Source organism: Maniola jurtina, chromosome 11, assembly GCF_905333055.1.
Source record: "Maniola jurtina chromosome 11, ilManJurt1.1, whole genome shotgun sequence".
NCBI lineage: Eukaryota > Metazoa > Arthropoda > Insecta > Lepidoptera > Nymphalidae > Maniola > Maniola jurtina.
The window spans coordinates 7,822,650-7,850,453 of NC_060039.1; the positions used below are offsets into that span (position 1 = coordinate 7,822,650).

Sequence of the window (27,804 nt, forward strand, 5' to 3'; positions counted from 1 at the left end):
TTAACTGAATGAGATAATGGGAAAACTGCCCCTATATTCACAGTAAGAAACAATAATAAGAACCAATAATAGGCCATAGACTTATAACCTATCATGTTTACCTGTTTAAACATTATTATAGTTACGCAGTGCTACACAGTTATAAGTTGTAAAGTTAAGTTACAATTTAATGTGATGTTAATGTGGTTAAAAAAATATAAAACTTAAAAAATTAATTTAACTTAAATTGTGGCTGTCTGTCACCAAATAATAGCTAGAAATTCTAGCTAGAAAGTTGCTAAGTTGGCATCACTGCCGAACTTTTCCTATGATTTTAACAATGTTTGTCATTTGACCAAACTCAAAAGACCTTGAACCGTCATAGCCGTAAAGCGCCAGTTGAACTTTGAAGAGAAAAAAAATGTGAAATGTCCATGAAATGTCATTTGATAGTGTTTGACAGTTAATGGACAGCACAGACCACGAATCCGATCATCCGATGGACAGTTGGTACTTGGTTGGGGCAGCCTGTGGTTTTGGGGTGTCGCGAAACAAACGAAAACTGAAAAGCACTGAAAAGTCTTCTTCGGTTTTTCAGGGAAATACTTGATTTTGATTTCAACTCCTGTGTAATAATCATATAAACGTGAGTGGCCCTTTCTTCTATTATGATTTCTAAATCTATCAGAATGGCGATTATTTATTAAGACAGAAGAAAACTATATGACCGACGTTACATAATCTCTGTTTTTAACAGAATTATTCTTTCTTTTATAGAAAAGAGCCTTTATTTTTAAATTGAAATTAAAATATTATAGTTTTTTTTAGCATTTCATCTATTAAATTGTCAAACTATCTTATTATTCTTGAAACAAGAAATTAGAGGTTAGAATTTACAAAACCTATTAAAAGTTGCTCTGATTCAGGATTTCTATCTCTGACGGGTTCTGCCTGAGTAGAAGTACTTACTTTCGATTTATACGAGCCTAAGATAATAATTAGTAACATTACTCTTAACCATAAAATATTTTTGCTGAGGTCTATATTTTGATGATGCACTTTATGTGTACTCTGTACCAAATTTTATGGTGTACAATAAAAATATATTCATTCATTCATCTGTATATTATGAAAAGTGGTGGTTGTTTTAGAATGTCTTTCACACTACGATTGTTGAGGAATGTATCAAGGAAGATCCAAATACGCTCTTATGCTGCCGAAGCTGCTGCACCAAAAGAGGGAGAAATGGCACTCACATTTGCTGCAGGCAACAAGGTTAAAAATGATAAATTATTTTGATAAATTCTGGTCAGTAGTACCACAGTACAAACAGAATAGTAGGCTAACTAAATCGGCGAGTTAATTACCTACTCCTGCGTTGACGCCTAGGGTTGTCACTTTTATTTTTAATTAAATATTATTTGCGTATTATGTATGACAGCACTAGGTTTTTAATTTCGTAATAATAATAATGAAATGTTTTACCAATTCATAAATGGGGTGTAAATAAAAGACGTTTTAAAAAGAAAAGACAAATTTTAAAAATTCTATCTTCAGCTTTGAATACTTCGCACACGAGTATGCGACGTGTTGGCTTATCGGACAAATCTTCGCGATCGATTGATCGTAGCCATTGTAAGCGCCGGAAACAATTAAATGAATAAGCCAAATAAAAGAAATATTAAGTTATAAAACACGTATTTTAGAAAATCTAACCTATTACTATGCCCCCTTATTAATAAACGTAGACTAGACGGAATGAAATGACACTCTAATCTACGTTTAATAATCAGGGGGTTAGAGCTTACACAAAGAGTAAACCCAACAGAAAAACATCACTTGTGAAAATTTCAACTGTCTAACTATCATGGTTCATGAGATACTGCTTGGTGACAGACAGACAGACAGACGGACAGCGTAGTCTAAGTAGTAGGGCGAATTACATACGTATTACGTACAAAACATCTCGCATAACACCCCTGAAGTATAAGTATTTACATATGTACGGAACCCTCGGTGCGCGAGTCCCACTCGTACTTGGCCGATTTAGGTGAAAAATTAAAAAGTTAGGCTTATTCAAATGAAAACTTGGTCAACTAACCCCGGTCTCCCCTACTCCATAACTTAAATAAGTAAGTAAAAATTTTTTCTGTAAAAATTGATATTATTCTAATTTTATTCTATCTAAATATAAAATATTAAATATATTAATAGGTACCTAGTACATCCAGACACGGATCCTGGGCTAGCACAAATAGGTACCTACCGACACATAATTTTATTACAAAAATGTTTAGGTACTTACGTGTCTTGTTCAGTAGGTATATTGAAGAATGATAAGTCCGGTTTGTTGGAGTCGTTATTGAGACACCCGAAGACACCACAATAAATTTTGGCTTTTTTTGAAGTCATAATTGTTACTAACAAAACAAAAAAGAGCGAGCGTGCAACGTAATACGCAATTGCGCGCGATTAGCATGGCGGCGCGGCCCGTACTGCCGGCCGCTTGAGCCGCTTGAGACTATGCGAATGTGTGCGTGAAACTTCCGTGCGTACACGGCGCCCGCTGCTCACGCATACATTCAAACCGGCGGCGGCCACTTTGTATGAAGTTAAACTACTGTTCTGCTTGTACTGTGGTAGTACTGTTTAATAATCTCCTTTTGGTTAGCAAATTTTATGAGACCTATCATTAAAATTTGTACAGTACAAACAGAACACACTCACCATATTTGCTCTGTGTCAACTATCATGTTAAAATACTACAATTTCAGACCTTAATCTAATGGTAAAAATCTAAGGATTCTAGAAGTTACCAGACAAAAGACAAAATGGTAAAAATCTAAGGATTCTGGAAGTTACCAGACAAAAGACAAATTCATTATAAATACTTGATTTATAATAATGCGTAAGTTTTGAGAATGCACTCACCATTTTTGCTCTATGTGTTAACTTTCAATGCTAAAGTTCTTAATTTAAATACCTTTAAATTAAGAATTAAAATTGTACTTTTGACTTGACAATTGGCACATAGAGCTAAAATGGTGAGTGAGATCTCATAATGTATGCATTGTATATATATATTATGTCACTTTATTTTGTAATCATTAGTCTCTTTTTACCCGAGTTAGCCAAAATTGCCAAGTTATTTTTCTTTGAAATAAATTATTAAGGTTGAAGCTGTGTTTATTTGATTAATGGACAAAAATCTTTTTTCATCCCTAAGTTCCATATTATGGGAAAAAATCTTTCTTCTATTGAACTTTATCTAATTTATTGTTTTGCAGGTTTTCTTTGATAAGCAAGTTGTGAAGCAAGTTGATGTACCCTCATTCAGTGGGGCTTTTGGTATTTTGCCCCAGCATGTCCCAACTTTAGGTGAGTAAACATTACAAAAGTTCTTATTTAAAGAATTATATTATGTTAAAGAAAAGTTTACCATATTTAAAGCAAATTAAAAGTGCTTCTGATAATCTGAACCTACTTTCAGTCTGAATCATGGGTTGGGTTGTATTTGGAAATTGAAACTCGGCTAAGTGATTAATGGAAGGATTCACAACCCTCCAAGGTCCTTACTTCTCGTAAGATGCAGAGAAAGAGATGACCAATGACCATACTTACCTAATATTTTGTTACAGCTGTTCTGAAACCTGGTGTTGTCACAGTGACTGAAAATGATGGTAAACAGAGCAAGATATTCGTATCCTCAGGCACAATCACTGTAAATGATGATTCATCAGTACAGGTAATCGTTTTAATTTTGCTTTAAAAATAGTTCATTCCTCATCTATTAATATTAATTTTTTACAGTATCTTTGCTTTCTTGATTGTATACAATCCATACTAATATTATAAATGCAAAAGTGTGTCTGTCTGTTTGTTACATTTTCAATGCCCATCTGTTTATTTGATTTTGCCAAAATTTGGTCAAAATTCTACTAAAGGGAAGAAAATCAGTGATAGCTTGCAACAGTCATAAGTCCTTGAAGTAGCCTCAAAATTTTATAACTAACTCACCAAATATATCAATCAATGAATCTATGACTATTCTATCTAACTATTATGCAAATTCAAAGTCCTTACAAGTTAGAGTTGTGTGCTCTGATTGGGTTCAAAATACATTTCTTGCCAATAATAGCTAATAATTTGCTGATAATAATCAGCTAGTGCACAGCTTCAATAATAATATGATAATACAATCAGATTAAGACACAATGAGATAGAATCAGATTGAAAGTGGGAATGGCTTTTCACCATATTGTCTTAACTGAAAAATGTTGATCCAATGTATTTTTAATATATTTTGTAGTACTCAATTCAAAAGTTGTGCACCAATGAGCTGAAGGTTCTGCAAGGAGTTAAAAATGTTATGTTTAGAAAGTATTATCTTTCTTTGCAAACTGTACTTTTCGTGTGAGTTGTCAGGTAGAGGTCATTGACTCTCCTATTCTATTGATGGTTGTTTTGTAGGTCCTCGCTGAAGAGGCGCACCCCGTAGAGAGCCTGGACCGCGCGGCGGCGCAGGAAGCACTCAACAAGGCGCAGTCGGAATTCAACTCCGCAGCCAATGAACAGGTAATTTAGAAGAACAATGCGATGCCTGCCATGCTTGATGGTCTATTGCAAAAAAGCTGCATCAATCATTGCTGTAGTCTTATGCTGTTGAGATTTGTTGAATTTTTGGTGTTCTTACTACAACAAAGCATTTCAGCCAATACCGATAGGCACAGGCAGTCCTACATGAAATAAATAAATGAATTTCATTATAATATTGTTTTGACGAGACGATAGATCATAGCTATGCTAGGGTCCGATAGGTGGCGCTGTAGTGTAATCCTAATCAACCACGCGAACGAAGACGCGAAAAACTTATATAGTATGGTATTTTGTTTTCAGGCCAAAGCCGAGGCTGCGATTGCTGTCGAGGTCGCTGAAGAAATCGTGAAAGCCGCATCGGCGTAGTTTTCTGCCAGTGTCACCAACTTAGCTTAACAAGTAACAACTATTTAATGATAAACTTATGTATTTGAAGGAGAATAAACATGTTGATATAGAGTATTCAGGTTTTTTTCTTTAAAATATTAGGCTTTGAGGGCTTTAGAGTTGTAAATTCATAGATTTGATTCACAATTTGGCACAGATACAAACTGGAGGTAGATATGGAATATGGATACCTTTATTATTCTGGAACCTAAATCCCCGCGGAATCGCATCAACTAGTAAAGTTTTAACACCTTGATTGTTTTTCACTAGATGATGCCCTCGACTTCGGTCACGTGAATTTAGATTTTTTTTCAAATCCCGAGGGAACTCTGTTTTTCTGGAACAAAAATAAGAATATGCATCCCCAAGCTGCAAACTGACTCTGTATTCATTTTCGTCAAAATCGGTTAATTTGCATGAGACGGGTCTGCCCGCGAAATTCAAATTTTATTGGTTTTTCGCAATTTGTAAATTAATACGACAAAGTAGGCTTATGGCATTCTAATTCCGACAATGGCAGTTTCATCTTCACAGATTACATAAAAATCTTTACTTGAAAGTGTTTAGTTTAAGAAATTAGTCAAAATAATGAGTTTGACATGAGTTACAAATTAGTCGATACTATAGCTTCTTAAACTGGACTTTTTCAAGTAAAGATTTTTATATAAACCTGTGAGTATTGCCATTGGCGCAATTAAAGTGTCATAAGCCTACTTTGTCGTATTAGTTTACAAATTGCGAAAAACCAAATTTTTGAATTTCCCGGGCCGACCCGTCGCATCCATGGGCCGTGAAAAGGTAGAAAGCAGATACTTTCGCATTTATAATATTAATATGTTTTTCTTTATGACTGAACGCAACGCGATTAGTTGACGGTTAAATAAATATTTAAAGTATTTGATGTTAACTGGTCAGTTTTGACTACAGGATTCAGGTACTGACATAGAGATATATAGTATAATACGTCCATGGGTACTGAGCTTTCAAATTAACAAACGTAACATCCGAGTTATGTTAATCTGCCGTTTGACTATGGAGTTGTCAAAATAAATATGACTTATGACTAGGCCGTCCAATTCAATAACAGATTTACTTCAATGTCATACCACGCCTTGCCTCTTTTGTCAACTTCAAAACTTATTCTAGAAGTCCTGAACTTGGGCTGAAGGATCGACGCCCGGGCTTGCGCAGGAAACAAACTTTATTGTCTGCGGCGGACATAAGTCCAATCAATACTTATTACCTTTTACTGCGGTTTTCGCATTACATTCTCTCTGTCTTAGCTCTCGTACGCAATAAGGTCCCGCACTTGAGCTACGAGAGTGTTTAAATGAGTGCCGTAAATAGAATGGTGTGTCGTGAAAATGAAACTCAAATTCGTAGTTGAAATATGAGTACTTTATTCAACACAATTCAAACACTTTGGTACAAACAGTTATTTGCAATTAGCAATATCTTTTTACTTTTATACAAAAAAAAAACACCTTTCAACTAAGCGCAAACTGCACAGCACTCGTAAGCAAAAACATCAAAACTTGTTAGAAAAATCAATCCCGTCAAGGTTATTGGCGATATTTTGCTGCTTTATGGTTTAAATTTATTTTTCGTACATTTATAATTTTGAATATTTGTTCCTTATTTTTAAATTTTCATATTAGATTTTTTACTAGAATTTATTATAAATTCAAAATTTCTAATTGGAAGGTTTATTTAGAGAAGAGATCGGTTTCTAGGAAGTCGCGATAACCTATCTACAAGCCTACGACGCAAAGCTTACACGATGTCACAACATATAAGAAGACATCTAGAAATGACACGCGCGTGTCTTACATCTAACATTTGCATATTATAGAGATTAGATTACGATTATTTATTGAATATTGAAATGCACCTCGTTACGTTAGACATTAAGTCATAGAAAATGCTTTTAAATTTCGAGTCTGTAATAATAATTGGCAGTATACAAGAAATTAATTTAGCTTGAGTATATTAACATGGTAGTCATGGGATTATGTATAGTTACTTATACATACTGAAAGTTTAATAATGTATGTATGTACGTACTTACATCACTAGCTACAGATTACATAGTACTTTGTTTTCAAAGAGTTGATTAATCACTAATAAGATGCCCTTATCTCTAGTCTTAATCTAAAGAAGTTTATGCAAACGCAATGAAAACATCAAAATTCATTACACAATATAAAAATGACATGGCAATAACATAAATGGTAAAAAGCATTACGAAAACTGTAACATTAAAAAGGAAGCATTGAACCGACCAGACGGTCGAGTGGTTACTTAGTGATCGTCTTATAAATACACAAATATAAATAACGTTAATTAGTGTTATTACAATTCAAATAAAATAAATGGGTAAAAAATTCAAAATATCACATTATTACATGTTGAGCTTAATTTAAACACATGGTCGACCCCAGAAACCAGCACTTTACAGTTACGTCCGTTATTTTAAATTAAGCTAAACAAATAAGATCAAAAATTAATTTTAAACACTCGACTGTAGATGTCTGCAAAAATCTAAATTGGGTAAGTTACCGTACGTTTCGTGTTAGTTAATTTCATTGGTAACACGTCACCTTTCTAAAGGAAATATATCAATTTGAATTAACTACCACAACCATAATTTCTGTTTCACATGGTAACACTATAAAAAGTGACGTGACGAGTCTACGGGGAGGGCAAACAAACACCGGGCGACATACCCAACTTGCAACTTCTACAGCGAGTCGAAGGCCAAACAAATTGACTTATGGCACTAACGTGCGCGCCTAACGTCGAACTAATGAAATCTAGCCAACTCAGTCGAAACGAAATGAAATCGCGATGACAACACACCGGATTCAAAATAGATAAAATGAATTTGGCATGATCGACCACGGCCATGTCGATTCGCAATCGATGCAACGGAATCGCGAGAGCGAAGTAAAATTGCTGGATGATGCAACGAAATGTAATAGAGTATCGAAAAAGCGGGCGAACGCATCGGCAGGGTCGTGATCATTTAAACTAGAAGTTAACAAACTACGTCCGGTGTGCGGTGAGCGGTTTACAGGTTACACTGCCACAGTATCGTAGGCTGTGAGTCCGCCGCGCCCGTGGACTGCTTGCTGGGGGATTGGGGTGGTTGCTTCTGGTCTGTAATATGATAAGCAGTTAACACACTGCTTCAATAGCTGTCATATCGTCTGCAGTGCGGAAGGGGCTTTAAACACGACAGCTTTGTGCATTCCAAATGTAGATATCAATTAAAATTATTTTGTATAATTTTTCTAATCTAGCCCAAGATGATTAAAAATGTATGTTTAAGTTGGTATGTACCACGTATTTGAGTTGCACTGCGATTAAATAACGTAATAGAGCAATAAAATATAGCTGTGTGAGGCGAGATTTATACATAAAATTATCGATTGTCTGTCATAAATATCTATGGTAAAAGTTTAATATCGAGTAATTAGCATCGATAATTTTAATCGTTCAAATGTGATATCTACACAGCACGCATAATGTGGGTGTTGGATATAGGTACAGTACGAGTAGGTACATCTGCTAAAAAGCTGCGTTTACGTGGTTACAGAATACAATTGCAGTATTTATTGGTCTTCCAAAAATAAAACTGGAAGTAGGCGGGCTATCGTAGTGTTTTTTTTATTAATAAAATAATTACATTTTTGTCGAAAGTTATTAACAATGGTTTAGCAAAAGAAATGGCTTAGTGCAATGGATTAAAGTGTTAGCCACATAAGATTAATGGTTACAAATAATAACAGTTCAGGCAAAATGAAATAACATTCAGCAAAAGATTATTCTTCTTCACATACATTGACTTACTGTTTCCTGTCGACCATGGATGCAGAACATAGTACATGCTTAATACCGACAGACTATTCATACACAATGCCGTGTCGAGTTGAGGACTGCGACACACAAAATAGCGCACACACAAGGAGTCGGCAACATTAATTTGTGTATTATGTTAATTCATTTCTTAGAGATGTACCGACTAAGCCTTTGACAGATTAGGCGATTAGAGTTGCCAGCTAGAACCCGAATAGCAGACTCAGAAGCAAAGAAATAAACTTTAACAGCAAATTCGTTTTTTGATGATCAATAATGGGTATAATGTATCCATTTTGAACTGTCATGTCAAAAGTACGATTTTAGTCAATAATTTAAGGGTAAACCTATAGAATTCTTAAGTAAAATAGTACTAGAAGAAGAAGTTCATTCTAATTCCACGGGTAAACTGTACTTTTGAAATAGAGCAAATGTGGAAAGTCCTTTCTCAAACTTTATCGAAAAGACAATCATTTTTATTGTGATTCAAGTAAATATATTAGCAGTAACATCTCAATTAAAAATATCATTGTATTCAATTTCGAACAGGATGTGAAAGTATGTAATTTTCTTTAAAGTCTTAGACCTGAAACCTGACCGATTAGGCTGTAGCGACTAATTAGCTACCAATCGGCACATCTCTATTTGTTAGACAAGTTTTAAAAGTGCTAAATGCATCAATAAATAAATAAAATGTGAGTCAAAATTAATTTATCAAATTGAAAACTTTATACCAATCATACTTATTGGTTCATTGCTGTAAAATGATATCTGAAAACTAAACCATATAAATAAAATTTTAAACCAGATGTTATCTGTGCATAGGTGTAATTACTGAGTATTTGTATAAGTGGTTGTGTGTGTGCGTGTGAAGGAGAGGCCTGGTTGAACTGACCTGTCAATGAGTTTCCTCATTTCGTCGCTGTGCAAGCCGTCCTTGGCAGTGTGGGCTCTTACTGCAACAACATACAAGTCACGACGCGTCTACACTAGGCACGAGACTTGGAGGATGCCCTCTACGAAAACTTTTCACCAATACCCACTAAATATACTCTGAATAATGACTAACTAACCCAATTCAAGGGAATACATCAATGTAAGAAACTAAAAATTCTCGAGTCTGATGCAACAAGTGAAGTGCCTATTCGGTTGTAATAAATCTCTAAACTAAATTGATCGATCGATTTGTGATATTTTTTTCAGCAGAGATCCTTGCGATAAAGTATCATATTAATTAGAACTATCATGTTTTAGTAGAATCGAATGGGCACTGACGTTGCAGTGAACGTAATTTGTTTTTTGGATCAAAAGGTCGCAAGTATCTAACACGTCATAATTCACGTCATCTATCTAACTTCATATAACGACGATTATTTTTCACGATCTAGAAAAATTTTGCGAACTAACATTGAAATAAAATATATGTTTTTACTTGAAACTCTATAAAGATTTAGTGGGAATTGGTTCTAGAATGTAAACACATGATCTAAATAATCTACAGAACCACTTCAGACAGAAGAATTAGTTAACACAATTACGTCTAAGCGTTGAGTTAAAAATTATTTGAATAAAAAGAATCTGAGGCCATAGTGTTACTTTTCAAGTTAAAACACGTGACATCGATGTTACGTTGATCTGTCCAAGTATGGATATGTGAAATCAAGAGGTTTGCCTGTCTATGCTTATTATTATTAACGCAACGCCCTTGTCACGTTAATTTACTTGAAAAATACACTAAAGTCTCTGATACAGGTACCTTAGTTAAACCTAATACTTGGTAAAATGAAGTATCAATTAAATTAAATTGATTCCAATGTAAACGTTCAACTTTCTAATTATTTCAATTTTTCACACATTTACGTCTGACGTCATATTTTCCAAAAGTAGAGTAGGAAAAATCTTCATTCTACCAAGTAAAAAATAAACATGTAAAGGAGGAAAAATTTTGAAAAAATATAGTAAGCCAATTGAAAGAGTTTCTAAAAGCCGAGAACAACTTCATTTGTTATTACGGAGAATTTTGCATGCGGTCAGTCACAAGTATTAAACATAATTAAAGAATTAAAACTATTGATTTAAAATCGCTTTACCGTCTTCTGTTCAGTTGACACCCATGTACGCATGGACCACAATTAATTTTCAGTAAGTAAATATTTTTTATATTACAATTTATTATAATTATTGTATGAATGTACAAGATGAACTGAGAATTTTGAAGACTTTCCTGTAGAATGTAGTGAAATATGAAACTAAAGTATAAATAATAATTTATTTTTAGATACAAAAAACAATATATTTTGAATGTTCTAGATATTATTACTAGATATTGAAATGACATGAAAGTTTTCATTAAGTTTTGATTTACTTAGATAATATGAAACAAAGTGAATTAAGTTGAAAGGTTATGAAACAAGAGTCGATATGCCACTATCGAATGTGCAATGTGATTGTGTGAAGTTTGGAGAATCATGAAGATGAAGTTGGTCAGCTATAAAATAGGAGGTAATGATAATAGAGTATGGGCACATGAGGATAAGTATAATGGAGTACTTATTTGATAAAAATTGCAATTCGCTGTACCGGTACTTTTAACTTTAACAAGTAGTCTAGGTTCAAACGACAGCTACCACGAGCGCAAAAAGAAGTGGCCCGCTGCGAATTAATAATCTACTTGTTGTAGGAAAAGGATATTTTAATATCCATGGAGCTCGTCATATGCAGTTTTTGCGTATGCTGGCGGGTATGGCACGGTGTAAAATAAATCAGGCCTAGCTCTGCCAATTTTCTTCCTTTCATTAGTCGGTCATGTGGTGTCACTGGCAGTGGACAGGCTACGTACCGGGATAGTTACGCGGCTGATCGCACTCGGCTTCGGAGATCTCGTTGGAGTCCTTGCTCTCGTTGAAGGAGGAGGAACAGTTGTTGTCGGTGCTGGTGGCGTTGCGAGGTGGTGGTGGTGGAGGCTCGGGGGAGCTGCCGCACTTGCGAGTTCCTGTGTACGAATCAGTTGGTTAGAAGCAGGCGTTACTTTGCGGATACCCAACGGACCACAAGCTTAATTCGCTATAATAATAATCTGTCTGATAGCAGTAGAGGGCACGCTGAAACGGTATCATCACACATACCGATGCTGGGCCGGGAGCCGTAGTGGTCGGAGTAGGGCGTGCCGTACGCGCCGGTGTACTGCTCGTCCTCGGGCGCGCAGCACGCGGGCTCGTCGTACTCGGGGCCGCAGGCGTACATGGGACGGGAGTAGCGGGCACGCTGGAACGGTATACTCTTTATGGATTGCGCACTACAAATTATTATCAGCCAGCATGTTCATCTGCTGGACGTAGGCCTCTCGTAGGATCTCGTAGAATTCGCAAAGCAAAATACTGCGACGCGAATTGGTTGTCTTGATAAAATAAGGCCAACGTGTATGGAATTAATTATTATCACCACTATATCATCTTACAAATCTAATAATTCTGACTATCAAAAGGTGTACAATACTATCTACTTGGAATAAATTATTTTGATTTGATTTGGAACAAATGGGAACTTACGTATTGGTCCTCTTCAGCGCAAGTGGCGGGATCGTCGTATTCGGGAGCCGTGGAGTAGATGGCGCTCTGTCCACCTTGGGAGTTCTTGCGGGCGTAGCGGCTGTTGGCGCGGGGCTGAGGAAGAGTATCGATTAGTTCGAAAAATAGTCATAAAACAATATTAGGTATTTATCATTCGATTCTTTCATATATGCCACGCAAACAGACTTGAAACAAATATTTAAAACTTCTGCAGAGAAAATTTACAGAATGGCAAAAGGAAGAAAGTCAAAATAAAATTATGTTTTTCGAAACTTCAACTTGCCTAGTTATGTCTGAAACATCTGCTGTAACTTGTAAGTCGCTCAGAGATTTTATTTCATTGGAGTCGCCCAGAGGTATTCATTTGTTATGTAATTGGGTAACCATTTAAATATTTAGATTTAGCTTTATGCATTGCAATTCCTTCTCCAATTTTGGATGGCAAATCTGTTGGCAACCAAATAAGAAAAACACTCACCATGCTCTGAGAGCCAGCGCGTGAGTGCGCGGGGTGGTGCGGGTGCTGGTGGGGGTGCGCCAACGTGCCGGCGTGCGAGGGGTGGTGGTGCGGGAACGCGATCGCCTTGCTGGGGTCCATCTCCTCGCGGAAGCCTAGCAGGTGGAACGTGGCGTACGGGCAGATCTCGTCTTCCATGCCTGTGGATATTCAAACCTTCATGTAGAATCCTGTCAATATAGGAAACTATTGAAAATGTTCTTGAAAAAACTCCTAGAGATGTGTGCAATTCTGTACTTTAGATCTTACGCTAAAATGGCATTTAAAATACACGGTTTTTTGTTAGACACTGAAAAATATTGATACCATCGACGAATATCCATATTTTTCAATGTATATAAACCATACGTTTCTGAAATTTTAGGGACGGATATCATCCGCAGATGATGTACCTAAATAGGCCCTCCAGACATAAAGAAAAAACGTAAACCGTAAAGGTAACATTCTTTTGTTAATTTTTGTACTTTATTCAGTAAAATCGGTGATTTTGATTAGCAAACAAAAAATAACTGGTGTTAGATATAAAGCAAATCATTCCCACTTAAATATTAACACTAGACTTACCGTTTGACGGACTGTTATATTTACCACTCAACACGTTTGCACAAACGATTAGGTATAAATTGATTATTATTGGAGATCTTCTTGTCTCAGCCACTTACAAGTAAGTAGGTAATACGAGTAGGTAAGCATATCCCCAATAAGCATCACGTGAATATTAATTTATGTTTAAAATGTATAAATTTTCTAATTTTCTACAAAGCAACACAAGCAAATCTACGTTATCGTCGATCTTAGAATTAAAGACGGGTGTTTACTATTTTTTAATTTTACATGAGATAAGAATTTTCGAAAATAAATTTTATCTTATTGACAGTCAAAATTGAATATATTGAAAAGTAAACTTGCACAGATTTAGGTCGTTTTCTGATTTGTTGGCGCAAAATCAGGTTAGTATCGGTATCGTTTCAAATACTGATCGATCAAAGAGATAAATTATAAAATTCAGATAGACAAAGCTCATACATTCATTACATTAAAAGGACACCTTCGAGCATAGGTACTTCAAAAGACGGCGGTACGTCAGTATGTCGTTGTTACCGATATTGCACCGATATATCAGCAAAGGGCCTTGTCCGTCTCATGTGTAAGATCGCGATAAGCACTAACCTGTGGAGATGGTGTCGCCGGAGCCGGTGCGGCGCAGCCTGCGCACGCGCTCATAGTGGTGCCTGCGCGGGTCCCACGTCGAGTGCGCGCCCACTAAACCACACTACTGCGTAAACATGCGCGCTACGTACACCCTACACCGTACCTTGTGGACCGGTCGGCGGTCGACAACTCTCATATAATATCTCACTTGCTTTTTTAGTTTGCCACACTCTTAATAACATTTTTTAAGTGTATTAACTTCATATTACCATAAGTGGTATAAAAGACGTAGACATAGCAATTGTTGTTATTTATATGTTATTCGTATGGTTGCTTGTTCAATGTCCTGTCTTAGACTTGCAGGGACGTTTTCTAGTTTTTTACTGAACTGGAATGTGGTATTTTGTACTCCAAGATTACGTGGAGCTACGGCGGTTTTGTGAGATATTATGTGAGAAGTTTTATCCCTACACCACATTTAAAGGCACAGATTTTTAAGACATAATTACCTGTATGTTTTGACGTATCCTCTAGAGTCGACACCAATTATAGTATATTTAATAAATTGGCGTTGATGTAAAACAAAATTAAATAAAAGATGGATTAGAATAAGCCAAAACATAAAAGCAGGAGGCCTATCATTAAAAATAATAATTACGTAGTATTTGGGGACGAAATAGTCGTGGCCACAAATTAACAGTTTCAAGAAGTAATATAACAACTAACACCGAATAAGGATTTTTGAATACATTTATAAAATCTTTAATCTGTCGACCACGAAAATATGAACATTTAAGGTAACCAGCTATGACTAAAAATCTATAGAAAAATTCTGAACGTAAAATATGTAGGAAGTAGTTTCAAAAACTTGAACCCCTTGTGTAGAGACTACAGGTTAGGGGTTGTATGAAATCAAAAAGAGTAAACTAGAACAGAATAATTAAGTAGGTACATATGTCGAATTCGTGCGTAAAAATTAAAATAAGCAATCTAAAAGAATACCATTTGGGTCAGCCATGATCATGAGTCTTCATTTAGAATAAAAAGATCTAAGTGTCTCAAAAATGTTTATTAAGTGGAGTGTAAAAAAATGTATTTGCAATACGCGCATACATAATCATACCATGCAGTAAGAACATGTAGTTCTGTGTGCGCGTATCGCAAATACATCGATAACTGCCTCAAGTATAACACACTATGAGTCGATGGGTGGTGAGAACCATGTGTGAGAAATAAAGTTCTAAGAATCCCTCCCCACAAGTTTTTCTTGACTGCGTGGGTTTAGGATCGTGTGTAATGAGTGAATATATAGAGACAAGAGACCACCCGCAGTTTCGTTCGGCAAAAATATAAATCCTCTTCATTCCCCATCTAATGGGAATTTCGAAAAATCCTGCCTTATCATTTACTGTCTACACTATAAAGGAACCTCTGTTCATTAGCTTTCTAGGTCCAAGAAGCTGGACGGAGTCAGTCAGTGAGATAAGTATTTTCTTTTTATATAGATATATTAAGATTGGTCAGGTGATCAGATGGGGTGTATCGTGTAAGAAATTTAAGTTTGTCTAGAGTCTAGACTGTGGGTGTAAGGATCGTTGATGGCGGCTTGGTGTGCGAGGTGTGTGCTACTCACTGATGACAGCCTGTCGCTTGACGCGGTCGCAGGTGTTGTAGTTGGAGCCGGGCACGGGAGGCAGCTTGCGGTTGGGAGGCGCGATGTAGCCCAGCTCGTCGCGCAGACCACCGCGCTTGTCCAGAGTGCCGCCGGGGCCTAGAGCTGCGCCCGATGCGTTGTATACTGCGTCGTCTGGACACAAGAGTAACAATACGTTCACAGTATTGTTATACAATACCATATATTCACAGTACGATTTTTCAATCTATTAATTTTTTAAAGGACCTTTGAATAAATCTAAAGAGACTATATTATTATACACGATATTATATTAAGAATTACATATTGTTATTTAATATAATATTATGGTGATGAGATATCGCGGGTGAGGAAACAACCACAGTGAGAAGACTGAAAAATATCCACATCTGTTGAATTAAGGCTATAATGAGTGCTCGCTCTTTACTCGCGTCGCGACAAAATAAGGTGGATAGCTTCGCAACGTTTCCCGTCCAATGTCATCCGGAGGAAACAAAGGGAATGACTATAAATTGCAAGAAGTTACGTGTACTCATAGAGGGACATATTATTATTTTGTCGTAGAAAATTACAACCAAAAAATCCCGGGCAAATGCACGGCCGCAACTTGCGTGCGAGTTACGGGCTGTACGCGTAAACCTCACGTACTCGTATTACTATCGAACTCGTGGAGTGTAACACATAAGTCCTGAGTGTAACTTAGATCACGACCATTTTTCCGTTCCCTCCCTATCCATACTAAATGACAGATTTAAGCAGACGTAACTTGAAAACTTACACTAGACCCAGATATATAATTCAAATTGTCAATTTCTATTGTAAGCACATTTTGTTATATTTCTCGCCTGAAGCAACTATTAGGTAAAGGAAAATGGCAAAACTATAATAAAATGAGTTTTACTCGAAATAAAGAGATGAATGTCGACTAATTTACATGCGCGTACGGGGGCAAAATTTTAGCAACTTATTTAGCTATTTTTTCTATCATAATATAATATGAAAAACCTAAAATTAATATCTCTAGTACATCGATCGTACAGTTGGCGTCACGAAAAAAGAGCTCCGATCTTAAACTTAAATAGAGGGTCATTTATCGATCTAATTTGAACTGAGGCGCGATGGCGGAGGTCTATGCAGGCCCGCGATTGGTTTGTCAATTAAGCTTTCATTTTCCGCGTAGCAGAAGATAGCAGGACCTGTGTACAGATACATCCCCTCTAGAGACACTAGCATCCAGAGCTCTTTTAACCTAAAAACAACTGTACCCCAAAGTCACATCTGCAACTAATAATAGGCGTATATCTGCATCTATCTTAATTGACAATTGGGCAATGTTGGTAACGTTATACCAACCCCAGTGCCCAAAACACAGGCTTTGATAGTACGGGTGCCAAAGCACTCCATTGGGTTTCAACATTTATTGTGTTTACCCTTTCTGTTTAATGTTTAATTATTTTAGATGTAATATATTAGATAGAGTTATATTATAATATAATTATATTAGAATTTACCTGGTTTAATAAATGTTATTTATTTATTTAACCTTTATTACATGTAGTAATTGAATTGACAACTCCAGAAATTCGATTTGATTGATCATTGTCATATTTGGAAAAGACGCAGCCACCTATTAGCAGTTGGAGAGGGTAATACATGATGTTAAATGTGTAGTGTAATGATTACAAATGAATGATATGGTAAAATTAACAAAAGAAAGCGGTGTCCATGCCACCATACATACAGTACAGGTCCTTCTGACCTCGCAGGCGGTGCGGCGCGTTGCGGCGAGCAAGCGTCAGGCAGATCACCACCATTCCCACGATGAATACCACCACAGTCGCCAGAATCGGCACCAACACTTCCGGCTCCAGCCATGCTTTCACCCACATGGGAAGTTCCTTGTCGCCATCGCCGTTTCCGGGCAAAGGAGCGATCGTTCCTACACAAAGTGCATCGTTTACCTTTGTGATGCTGATCCCTTGCGCCTCGGACGACGCATACGACGACAATCGCGATAATTATCACAAGTATGGCAGCGACGACGGGTACGATCAAGTTAAGATGGGACAGGATAATCTTGAGCGTTTGTTCCGGCGTCAGAGATCCGTCCCCGAGGTCGCGCGCCGGCGCAACGGTACCTGAAATGCAAGCCTTCGGGTAAAGTAACACAAAATTACTGATTAAGTTTGGATGTGGATATTCAAATGCTGGACTCAGCTTTACTACCTCCCGCTAACTTCACTCGGATGTTGATATCATATCGAAGTTGTGAATGAAGTTAGCAGGAGGCACAAAACCGCGTTCGTTAGCATTTGAATAGAGTTATATGAGACTGTTTTATTTTGTTTCTTAAGGCAATGCATTTCAGGTACGCTTGTAATAGAATTTTAACCACAAACCTAATAAAACTAGGTTAAAGCTACTATTTCTTTTTATACCTATATTTTTATTTTTATAAATAAAATATTTAAAAATATGTATGAAGCAGACCATTTGAACTGATTGACTATAAAGATGGTTTGCTTGCATTTAGAGCATTCAATTTATTGTCCTGGGCACGTTTGGAACCGTCGTAGCTTTAGTTTTAAGTTTACGTAATTAATTACCACCATTACATCATTTATCTTACAAATCCAACAAGTGTCAGTCAAAAAGTGTTCAGGTTGCCTATTTTGAATAAATGATTTGACTCTGACGTGGATAAGGTCTTAGGTTCAGTGGAACAACACGTACCTCCAGTCATAGTGAGAGTAGCGAATTCGTATTCGGCGACGTTAAAGCCAGCGTTGTTGTGTGCGGTGATCCTGAGGACATACCATGTAGCGGGTTCGAGATCTAAAAGAAAATAGTCTTGTTAAATAGCGTGTTCGTTGTCTACTGGAATAGATATGGACAGTGGTTAATGTAAGCACATACCGAGTACGACAAAGTTACCACCGGGCTTAACAGCATTCGAGATCTGGTTCCATTCAGCAGCGCCCCTGGGGAATATTTTTTTTATTAGTAATAAAATATATACTGTAACTCAAAATGGTTAGAATGGACACTAGGACACTAAGACTGAGATCTATATAGCGCACTTTGACTCAGCTCTGACTTAAGACACTGTTAAAATGAGACAGCGGTATTTCGCTGATATAAATCTGTCTCTTTTTAACTGAAACTATAGATCTCAGTCTAAGATTTTTGTCTCCGTCATTTGTATGGGATTACGTAACAGAGAGAGCCCTATACTAACTTCTTTCCGTGGATAGAGTATAGAGTGAGAACGCTTGCTTCATTTGACAATAGGTAAAGGCGGTACAGAGATACAGTTTTATCTGACAGTTTTAACTAAACAGTTGGGACTGTTCAGTAATTCGTCGTGAGATTGTACGCTCCACTCTAAGCCTGTGATCTATGAAAATTGTGACTTTGCTAAGACTTAAGACACTGTTAAAACGAGACAGCGCTATACTGCTGGCATAAATCTGTCTCGTTTAAACTGAAACTTAAGTCTAAACAAAGTGCGATCTATAGATTTCAACCTTAAACTTTCCGGCTCCGACATTCATCGCGCTCTCTTGTTATTATTAAAATATGCAATTTTAACATCACGACGGTCACGGAAATTACTCACTTTTTCTTATTCTCAACGACGAAATGACTCATCGGACATCCGCCATCGAGCCATTGCTTGAGGTGCAGCGTAACGGAGGACGAGCCCACTTCGATGAAGTCCGCGGCGCGCGGCACGGGCGGCTTGGAGCCGCGCGTGCGGGCGATCACCACGTCAGACGCCTCGCCAGTACCGATGCTGTCACCAAATAATTGCTATTTATGTAACTCTAGTCCCAAACAAAGCAGGGATTGATTCTAATTTATTGTGGCCAATATCTTGAATGATCATCCTGATCCATTTCATATACGAGAAAAACTTGGAGTCTATCAATATGGAGCACAAAAAAAAACTAATATTTATAAGTTCGCCCTTTTCATTAGTCTAGGAGCAATTGCGTTATGTACCATCTTTAAATTTTATTTTATTTTGATCTTTGAAAACTAAGTATCAATTCAACCAATACGATAGACCCGAGATAAATAAAAATCTTTTACCCATTGTAAGCAGTTACGTAGAGTTGATATCTGGATCCGCAGAACAAATTCTCCAACGTATAAGTGTCAGTGTTGCTTGGAATCTGAAAACAAAATATCTTAATGTATAAATATTATTTTTATCAATATATGTACACTAAAAGAATTTATGAAATGTTCGCACTCCGTACACTGTGTTTGTTTCTTCGATGAAAGTTATTGAATGAATGATTAGTAATTAAACGCTTCTACTTAATTTTGTATTTTTTTTTTGTAAAGTTATCGAAGTTCTACTAACTCAAGAGCTACAAATAATTGACCAGTACTTTGTTTTAACGATCCAAATGAAAAATACTAATATTTTTTATAGAAGAATAAGAAACATTTGTCCGTGGTGGTATTTTTAGCCGGTTTTCAGTGTTGTTTGTGATGGCAAGTACCTGCACAGTCTCCCAGTCGCCGAACTCTTGTTTATAGTGGATGGTGTAGCCGGCGGCGGGCGACTGCTCGGCCTCTACGGAGGGCTTCAGGCGCAGCGTGAGGGACGACACGGACGACGACGCGATGCTCAGTTGCGGGGGGAAAGGTGGCGCTGAGGAACAATAGCGGATTTGGAATCTCCGTACAGGTGACACCAAACTTCTTAATCGCTGTGGTGGGCGATTCCAGAAAAGCTGCATCAATTTTTGCCATTATATCAATAAAGATAAACATAAGATTAGATAAAGATAAATTGATTTGGCTCAGCAACAAATGTAACAATGATTGTGATTAGCTGAATTTATGGTATTCTTATGGCAATAATGCATTTCAGCCAATAGTGAGAGTTTCGACTAATGGTCACATTGTAGCTGTCGTATTGCCGCAATTTATTTTCAAGAATCTGCAGGTATAGAGGGGATGCAGAGAATAGCGCCGTGCGCTCGTCCGGCACTGATGCCAGTTACTTGGTTACCACAGCTTACTGGAATGTACTGGATACCAATGTTTTTAATTTTAGTACTCTATCTTAATAAAATTGTAACCTTTTGAATGTGCCAAATAACTACGTACAAGTAGTGTACGGAAGGTCTCACCAAGTACGGAGAGTGTGTGTGTGACGGTGTCAGTGCCGAACTGGTTGTCGACGTGGCAGGAGTACTCGCCCGCGTCGTCGCGAGCCACGCCCGCGATCTGCAGAGAGCCTTCAGGGAGTTGACGCACACGTTCCGATGCTTCGAGGGGCTGGCCTTTCACCTACACATTGGAAACAGTATAAAAAACCTTTTTCTAAATACATATTTATTAAAAGAGGAAAGTCAAAAAGCAATGCAGTCGTCAATCCTGTGGGATCGCAGAGGCGAGACGGGTGAGGAATTATACCGACTGGCAGAAGTCGACAGAACAAACTTTAATTATTTTGCTTGAATCAATCCTTCGCGTATGCAGATGATGCGAACGTGAAACCAGCTCGTCCATCATCAAAAACGTTGTCACTCGACTGACTGATTATTTTACTATTAGTATTTACGCTGTGAAAGTCTTTAGTATAGATAATGCCCTACCGAATTTTCGTCTTCGGACAAAACGGCCCGAAGTTTTGGCAAAGCCAAAGTTTCTAGCAAGGGCCGAATTGGCACGAGCTGTTACGAATGCTCGGGAATATATTATGGAGAGGCGACGCTCTGGAGGCGGGAGCCACACAATGTTGCGCCGGCCGGCCGCTATCGCCACAGTGTTCACTTTTAGCTAGTCTGGAACTGAATTTCTTGGGGTTCTTAAACTTTCGGCTTCGACTTAGGCCAAAGGTTGTAACAATAACCCATTAATCCGCTTCACTTTATCCTGAAATGTTATTGCATATAATATTGACAATGTAATTACCTTCCAGAGAATGTTAGGGGGTGGAACGCCGACAGCAAGGCAAGGCAGTTTGACGTCTTCCTTGTACGTAGCGGTGAACGATTCGTCGAATGAGGCGATTTTAGCGGGTACTGCAATTGCAAATTAATCACTTTATTTTTTATACCTTTACTATTTTTAAACTTATTTGAGCAGATCAGTTTGAAACACTAAAGGAGGTTCAAATATAATAATTTGCCTATATTATATAATAATTTATAATAATAATAATTTAAAATTTAAAATGCTTTGCCTGTAATAAATGTATGTACATAGTCATCCTACCTTTGTCACTAGGGCTGCAGGAAGCGGTGGCTGAGGGTTGTCCTTCGCCGATGATGGTGGAAGCGGTCACCCAGAAGTCGTAGCGGCCGGCCTTCAGCTCCGTCGCGGAATAGCTCGTTTGCGATGCGGGTACCTAGCCAAACGTTTGATCATATTTTAAAATTTTTCTTTAAGAAAAATAAGACATTTTGATGTGTTTTGTTCAACGACAATCACCATGTACCTGTTCCATGTTTTTGTACCACCATGTTCGTGACGAAATAAAAACATGCGATCTAGAGAGTTTTAGACATTTGACAAATGCTTAATGACACTGCTCCGAGCTTGGCGCTGTCCAATCATGAGGTTAATATAAAGTAGATGACCTAAATCCTGAAAACCTAAATCGTCCAGTCTTATAGTAGATTTGCCGATACGCGGTAGTTAGATGCTTATGGTTGTGACGAAATTAAAACTTGGTATAATTATATGTCTCGGTACCTTGTTAGGGTGAGGTTCAGCATTCTGCGCTTGGGTGTAGACATTGTAATGGGTAACGACGCCGTTGGGCTGCGCGGGCGGCCTCCACGACACGAGGATGGAGTCAGCTCCCATCACCAAGGCTTTCACGGCGCGGGGGGCTTCGGGAACTGTAGCCAATGATACCATGCCGTTATGCCTCTGCCATACATCTGTCTCGTTTTAACTTAAGTCTAAGCAAAGTCAAAGTGCGCTCTATAGATTTCAACCTAAGTCAGTCAAATTGCTGGCTGAGCTGAATATACTGAGCTCACCCTCACACGTGTCTTTATTTGAGTGCGCCTGTTATCGCGTGTTGTAGGTATACTTGTATTTGTGATAATGTGGCCCTAACTTTATGTGATTTCATCGCTGTCCGTAGGCGACTAAATTCTGTTTTCTATGAATTTTTACCGAAAATAAATCGTCCAGCAGACAGACAGTTAAATGATATGGTGTTTCACCAGGTAAAGTGGTTTCGGTACCACACTAATACTTTTTTTCAGCATGGAATATTACATAAAAGTTGTGTAAAGTTGAACAAACATCTAAACAAAACAAGATAGATGCAAATTTTTACTCACCATCTTGTTCGGTTTGGCAATGGATGGGAGCAGATCGGACGCCGTCGCCTCCGTTAGTGGTTGCGAGAACTTCCATAGAGTAATTGGTAAATTTCTTCAGGCCGTGGAGGATGGTTTCGCTGCTGGCTGTGATTTTGGTGTCCTTGGTCTTCTCGTCTAGAATACGGTTCAAATATTTGTTCCAGAACATTGGAGTGAAGTGAAGTTGCAGCGATACAACGGCGATGCAGGGAGAATGCATACTTCCGCGATAGTTGCGTATTTATGTACCTATGCGTTGCTCTTCATTAGTTAGAATTGTTTATATGTTGTCATTTCGTCCAAATTAGTTATTAGTTTTTCGGCTACTTGCAATGGTGCGATTGAGTAGAAATGCAATCATGTGTAGTTTGAATGGCAATAGCTGATTATGGTACCATTCAGCGCCTCTGATGAGGTGGGAGGTGAAAATTGGAATTCTCTGATGGTACCTACATGGCAGAGCAGTCAAATTTGGACTAATTCGCTATTTTCATGGAAACTATTCAAAAGATACAATGAGTCTGATGATGGAGATGGAAAATAGGAACGGAACCGGAACTACTTCCTTTAATTTTCGTCAGTAGGTAAGTTCAGTACATAAAGAAAGCTTTGGCTTCAAAAAATTTTTTTTATAACTTTAACTTATTTAAATGTAAACTCATGCTTCCACTTACCGTACCAGGTGTCGCTAGGTCCATAGACAACTTTGTATGCCTTGATCAGTCCATTGGCGGCTGCAAGGGGCGGCGATACCCAGGAAACTCGGATGGTCTGTGCAGTGAGCGTGGTGCATAGCACGTCTTGAGGCGGGGCCGAGGGCGCTCCTTCCGCGGTGTACGCTCGGACTTCATTGGAAACTGGACCGGATCCCATTTTGTTGAAAGCCTGGACTACGATTGCGTATTGGGTGTATGTCCTACAAATATAACGAAAATCAGCATACATCCAATGTAACTTTTTATTCATAACTGTTTCTTTTTCCCACAAAGTTATTACTAACATTAGTTTTTAAGAATTAAAATTGTCTGATAACAAAATTGAGCCCTAATTTCTCTCAATAAAGACTTATTTATTATTAAAGTTATTTAACTCTCTTCAATAACAATGAAAGCTTCAATAGCTCGATGATGGGCAGACGTAAATCCGAAAGATCGTTGGTTCAAATTTTGAAACAAAAACACTCATTTCGAAGAACAAATTGGGGGTTTGGAGAAATAGTAAACCCACACAATTTAATGATGTTAAGAATCAAGATATGATTAATTAATTGTAACTATGAGTTGAGTAGGTACAATTTCCTCAATAAAAATGTAAAAATATTTACTTCAGATTGAAAATATCCAGATGATGTTCTTTCCCAGATTCTTTGGAGATGTCTACAGTTTCAAAAACGAACGACTTGTTGCTTGAAGCTAGTTTGTAACCAACGTAGTATCTGTAACAAATATTTTAGGTATGCAATAAACTTGCATAACCGTTTCAGTTTCAAAAATCGAAGAATATCCAATGTCTGCAGTCTATTCTTTAACTTGTACAGCACATTTAAACAGTTCTATTCTACCGCGTTGCACCAATCAAACAGTTGGCAGTGAAAAAAAATCCACGTATTTTCCATCCCCGTGATCTTCCCTACGAATTCTAGTCCAGAGCTTTTTCGAAACATTCACACTAATATTATAAATGCAAAAGTGTGTCTATCTGTCTGTCTGCTAGCTTTTCACGGCCCAATAGTTTAACCGATTTTGATGATATTTGGTACAGAGTTACTTACATCCCGGGGAAAGACATACATACATATTCTACTTTTTCTCCCGGAAAATCAAAGAGTTCCTACGGGATTCTTAAAAGCCCATCCATTTAACCGATTTACATGAAATTTGGTGCAGAGGGAGCTTGTATAGAGAGCTTGCTAGGGATGCTGACAAAGACAACTTTTTATCCCGGAAAATCAAAGAGTTCCTACAGGATATTTGAAAAATCTAAATCCACGCGGACGAAGTCGCGGGCATCATCTAGTTATTATATAACATCTTATGCAACTCCTGATGTTATAACAGTAACACATTCAAGGCCGCTTACCCCTGGAGTTCGCCGTTCCAGTCCTGAGGTGGGGGTGGCTTCCAGGTGACGCGCAGTGTGTGTTTGTCCACGGCATCGAGCTTCACGTCTTGCGGCATTCCCGTGGGCGCTTCCTCTGCAGTGATAATGGTGACGGTCTCAGAGGGCTCCGATGTTCCGAGCTCGTTCTCCGCTACGATCCTGATGTGGTAGGCGGTGGCGGGCCTCAGGCTGAACACACCGGCTTCGGTCGCGTCTCCGGGCACCAAAACTCTGCAAATTCGCTCATTACATAAATCCATCCAAGTTCGATCTACTCAAGAAAGAACCGTATTTTTTTTAATCAAAAATAAAAGTTTGGTCACAAAGTGAACATGTCACCCCTGTAGAATTAAACCGTATACAAAATTATCTTAAAAATATCTTACTGTCTACGCCTTATAAAAACGTATTTTAAAGCAAATAAAGGTGTTTCGATTGTTATCGATTTGAGTCCTTTCCACCACTCCACGATACAATGCCCTTAGGTAAATAGTTAAATATGAATTATACCTGTCGATATCCTTTTCCCAGTTGCCCTTAGCGCGTTTGTACTCAATGAGGAACTTCTTGATTGGCGAGTTTCCATCGTAAGGCGCTGCCCATGAAAGCTGTACAGTTCTTCCAGATTTATCCAATACTTTCAAGCCGTATGGCGCTTCGGGTACCTCTGAAAATTCACAGCAAATATTTACTCAATCGGAAAGTGTTTAATTATTTACAAAAAAGGGTTACTTAGACACGATCAAATAATTCTGAATTCTCCGTTAAGATGATTGCACCTCTGAAACCACTTTCTTCCATAATGGTGATGCATTATCAATCGATAGACGTCCACTACCGCACAGAAGTCTCTTGTAGGAGCTTCTAAACACCACGGTCTTTTACCGCCTGAATCCAGCGGCTCCATGGCCCATGCAATTCTTTGATGTCGCCTGCCCACTTAGTGGGGTTTCTTCCTATGCTACGCTTTCCGGCTATTCTAGTACCAAGGTATACCTATCTTATTAAAGATTTTTTTTTTCAAACCTTGAATGATCATGTTAATGCTGGTATCATCGGAGCCAAAGGCGTTCGTGGCAACGCAGGTGAACAGGGCGCTGTCAGATCGTTCGGTCCTTCGAATGCTGAGATCGGACACAACACCGCCGGGCAGAATCTCTTCGCGGATCGTGTAACGAGGGTCGGACTTGGGTTCGAGACGTTTGTTGTTCATGTTCCAGATTATTCCGATTGGCTGTTTTCAATTAACATTATTTTCAATAAAATATTATGTTTACGTGAACACATAATGAGAATAACGAGTAGAATAGGAAAACAGTAAGTACATAAAAATATTACAGTACACTTTTGTTGACAAAATACGAAAAATACGTCTATTTTAAGGTTCGTTTGAAAAGTAGCAGAAGTATAACACAATGAAGAGTGTCAAATATGTATTCAATTTTAAACTAGATATTTAAAAAAAAACTAAGATTAAAAATAATTTACCTTTTCACCCTTAGCTTGGCATTGTAATACGGCTGGTTCACTTCGGCGAGCGGTTTGGTTTCTCATCTTAATTTCGAACTGGGGTGGTGCTACAAAAATGTGCAAATTTGTTAAAAAATTTAATTTGCATAATGAGCAGGTATAAAATCATTCTCATAACGAAAAAGTCAACCACTTCGAATTAAGTACTTCCAAAAACATATTTAAAAAAAATACACTTTTAATTTTTATTCGAAGTTATTCACGGTGTTTCATGTAACATGGCGTTTGAATCTATTGTTGTCACCTTTTGTTTCATATTATAAACACATATACACACATATTTTACATATACACACATTTTGTTTCATATTATATACACACGTGTATGCACACCATTTTTTGGTGATACCGATAATATTCCATATCACATAAGAAAATAAAATAATTCTTACCTTGAACGCTGATCAAAATAACAGCAGACAGTCCTGATCCAATACCATTGACAGCTTCACACAAGTAGTATCCTTCATTTGTTTTTTGGATATTGGCAATCGTCAGAGTTCCGTCCTCAACTTTAACATTTGGATTATTGGGTTTAAGATCTTTGTAATCGCCAGGCGTATCCCCTTGAAGATTAATTGAAAAATTTTGTTGAGCATCAAGAACTCTCCCAAAAATACATATTTATAATTTTTTACTATTATAATATGTTGCATTGTTAGATGAACTTTGAAATAAATTAATAAAAAATATATATATTCAAGTACCTAATAAACTCACACTATACTAGTACAGCTATAATAAATAACTAGTGTCACTCTTTAGATACCTACTATGTTTTGTTACATAACTAAACAAGTGTAAATTAAAAATTTTCAACACCCCCGACAAATCATTTTCAAATACATAATTATGTATATCTAGGAAACGTCCATATTGACAGCTTGACATTTGTCAATTGACACTTGAATATTATGAACCTAACGGTTATATAACCTTCTTTTATACAAGAAAACTAGAAAAGAGCTGATAACTCTTAAACGGCTGAACCAATTTTTTTGGATTATAGCTAAGAACACTCTCGATCAAGCCACCTTTCAAACAAAAAAAACTAAATTAAAATCGGTTCATTCGTTTAGGCGCTACGGTGCCACAGACAGATACACAGATACACAGATA

General features: G+C 37.5%; 1 protein-coding gene and 1 pseudogene across 1 annotated transcript; one reads left to right on the forward strand and one right to left on the reverse strand.

Moving 5' to 3' along the window:
* Positions 1–456: 456 nt before the first annotated feature.
* On the forward strand, positions 457–5,037 carry LOC123869356 (ATP synthase subunit delta, mitochondrial-like). Its single transcript, XM_045912237.1, has 6 exons — positions 457–625; positions 1,131–1,254; positions 3,267–3,357; positions 3,618–3,724; positions 4,450–4,554; positions 4,876–5,037. The coding sequence occupies exons 2-6, from the start codon at positions 1,132–1,134 to the stop codon at positions 4,939–4,941; spliced, it is 492 nt and encodes a 163-aa protein (XP_045768193.1). The 5' UTR covers positions 457–625; position 1,131; the 3' UTR covers positions 4,942–5,037.
* Positions 5,038–6,338: 1,301 nt separating this feature from the next.
* Positions 6,339–27,804, reverse strand: part of LOC123869336 — a 70,543-nt pseudogene continuing 49,077 nt past the window's right edge.

Excerpts from the sequence above, each read along its gene's own strand:
- LOC123869356 (XM_045912237.1), top strand. The coding sequence starts at position 1,132 with ATGTCTTTCACACTACGATTGTTGAGGAATGTATCAAGGAAGATCCAA. Across the intron at positions 3,358-3,617 it reads CCAGCATGTCCCAACTTTAG|CTGTTCTGAAACCTGGTGTT; the intron begins GTGAGTAAACAT and ends ATTTTGTTACAG. Across the intron at positions 3,725-4,449 it reads ATGATGATTCATCAGTACAG|GTCCTCGCTGAAGAGGCGCA; the intron begins GTAATCGTTTTA and ends GTTGTTTTGTAG.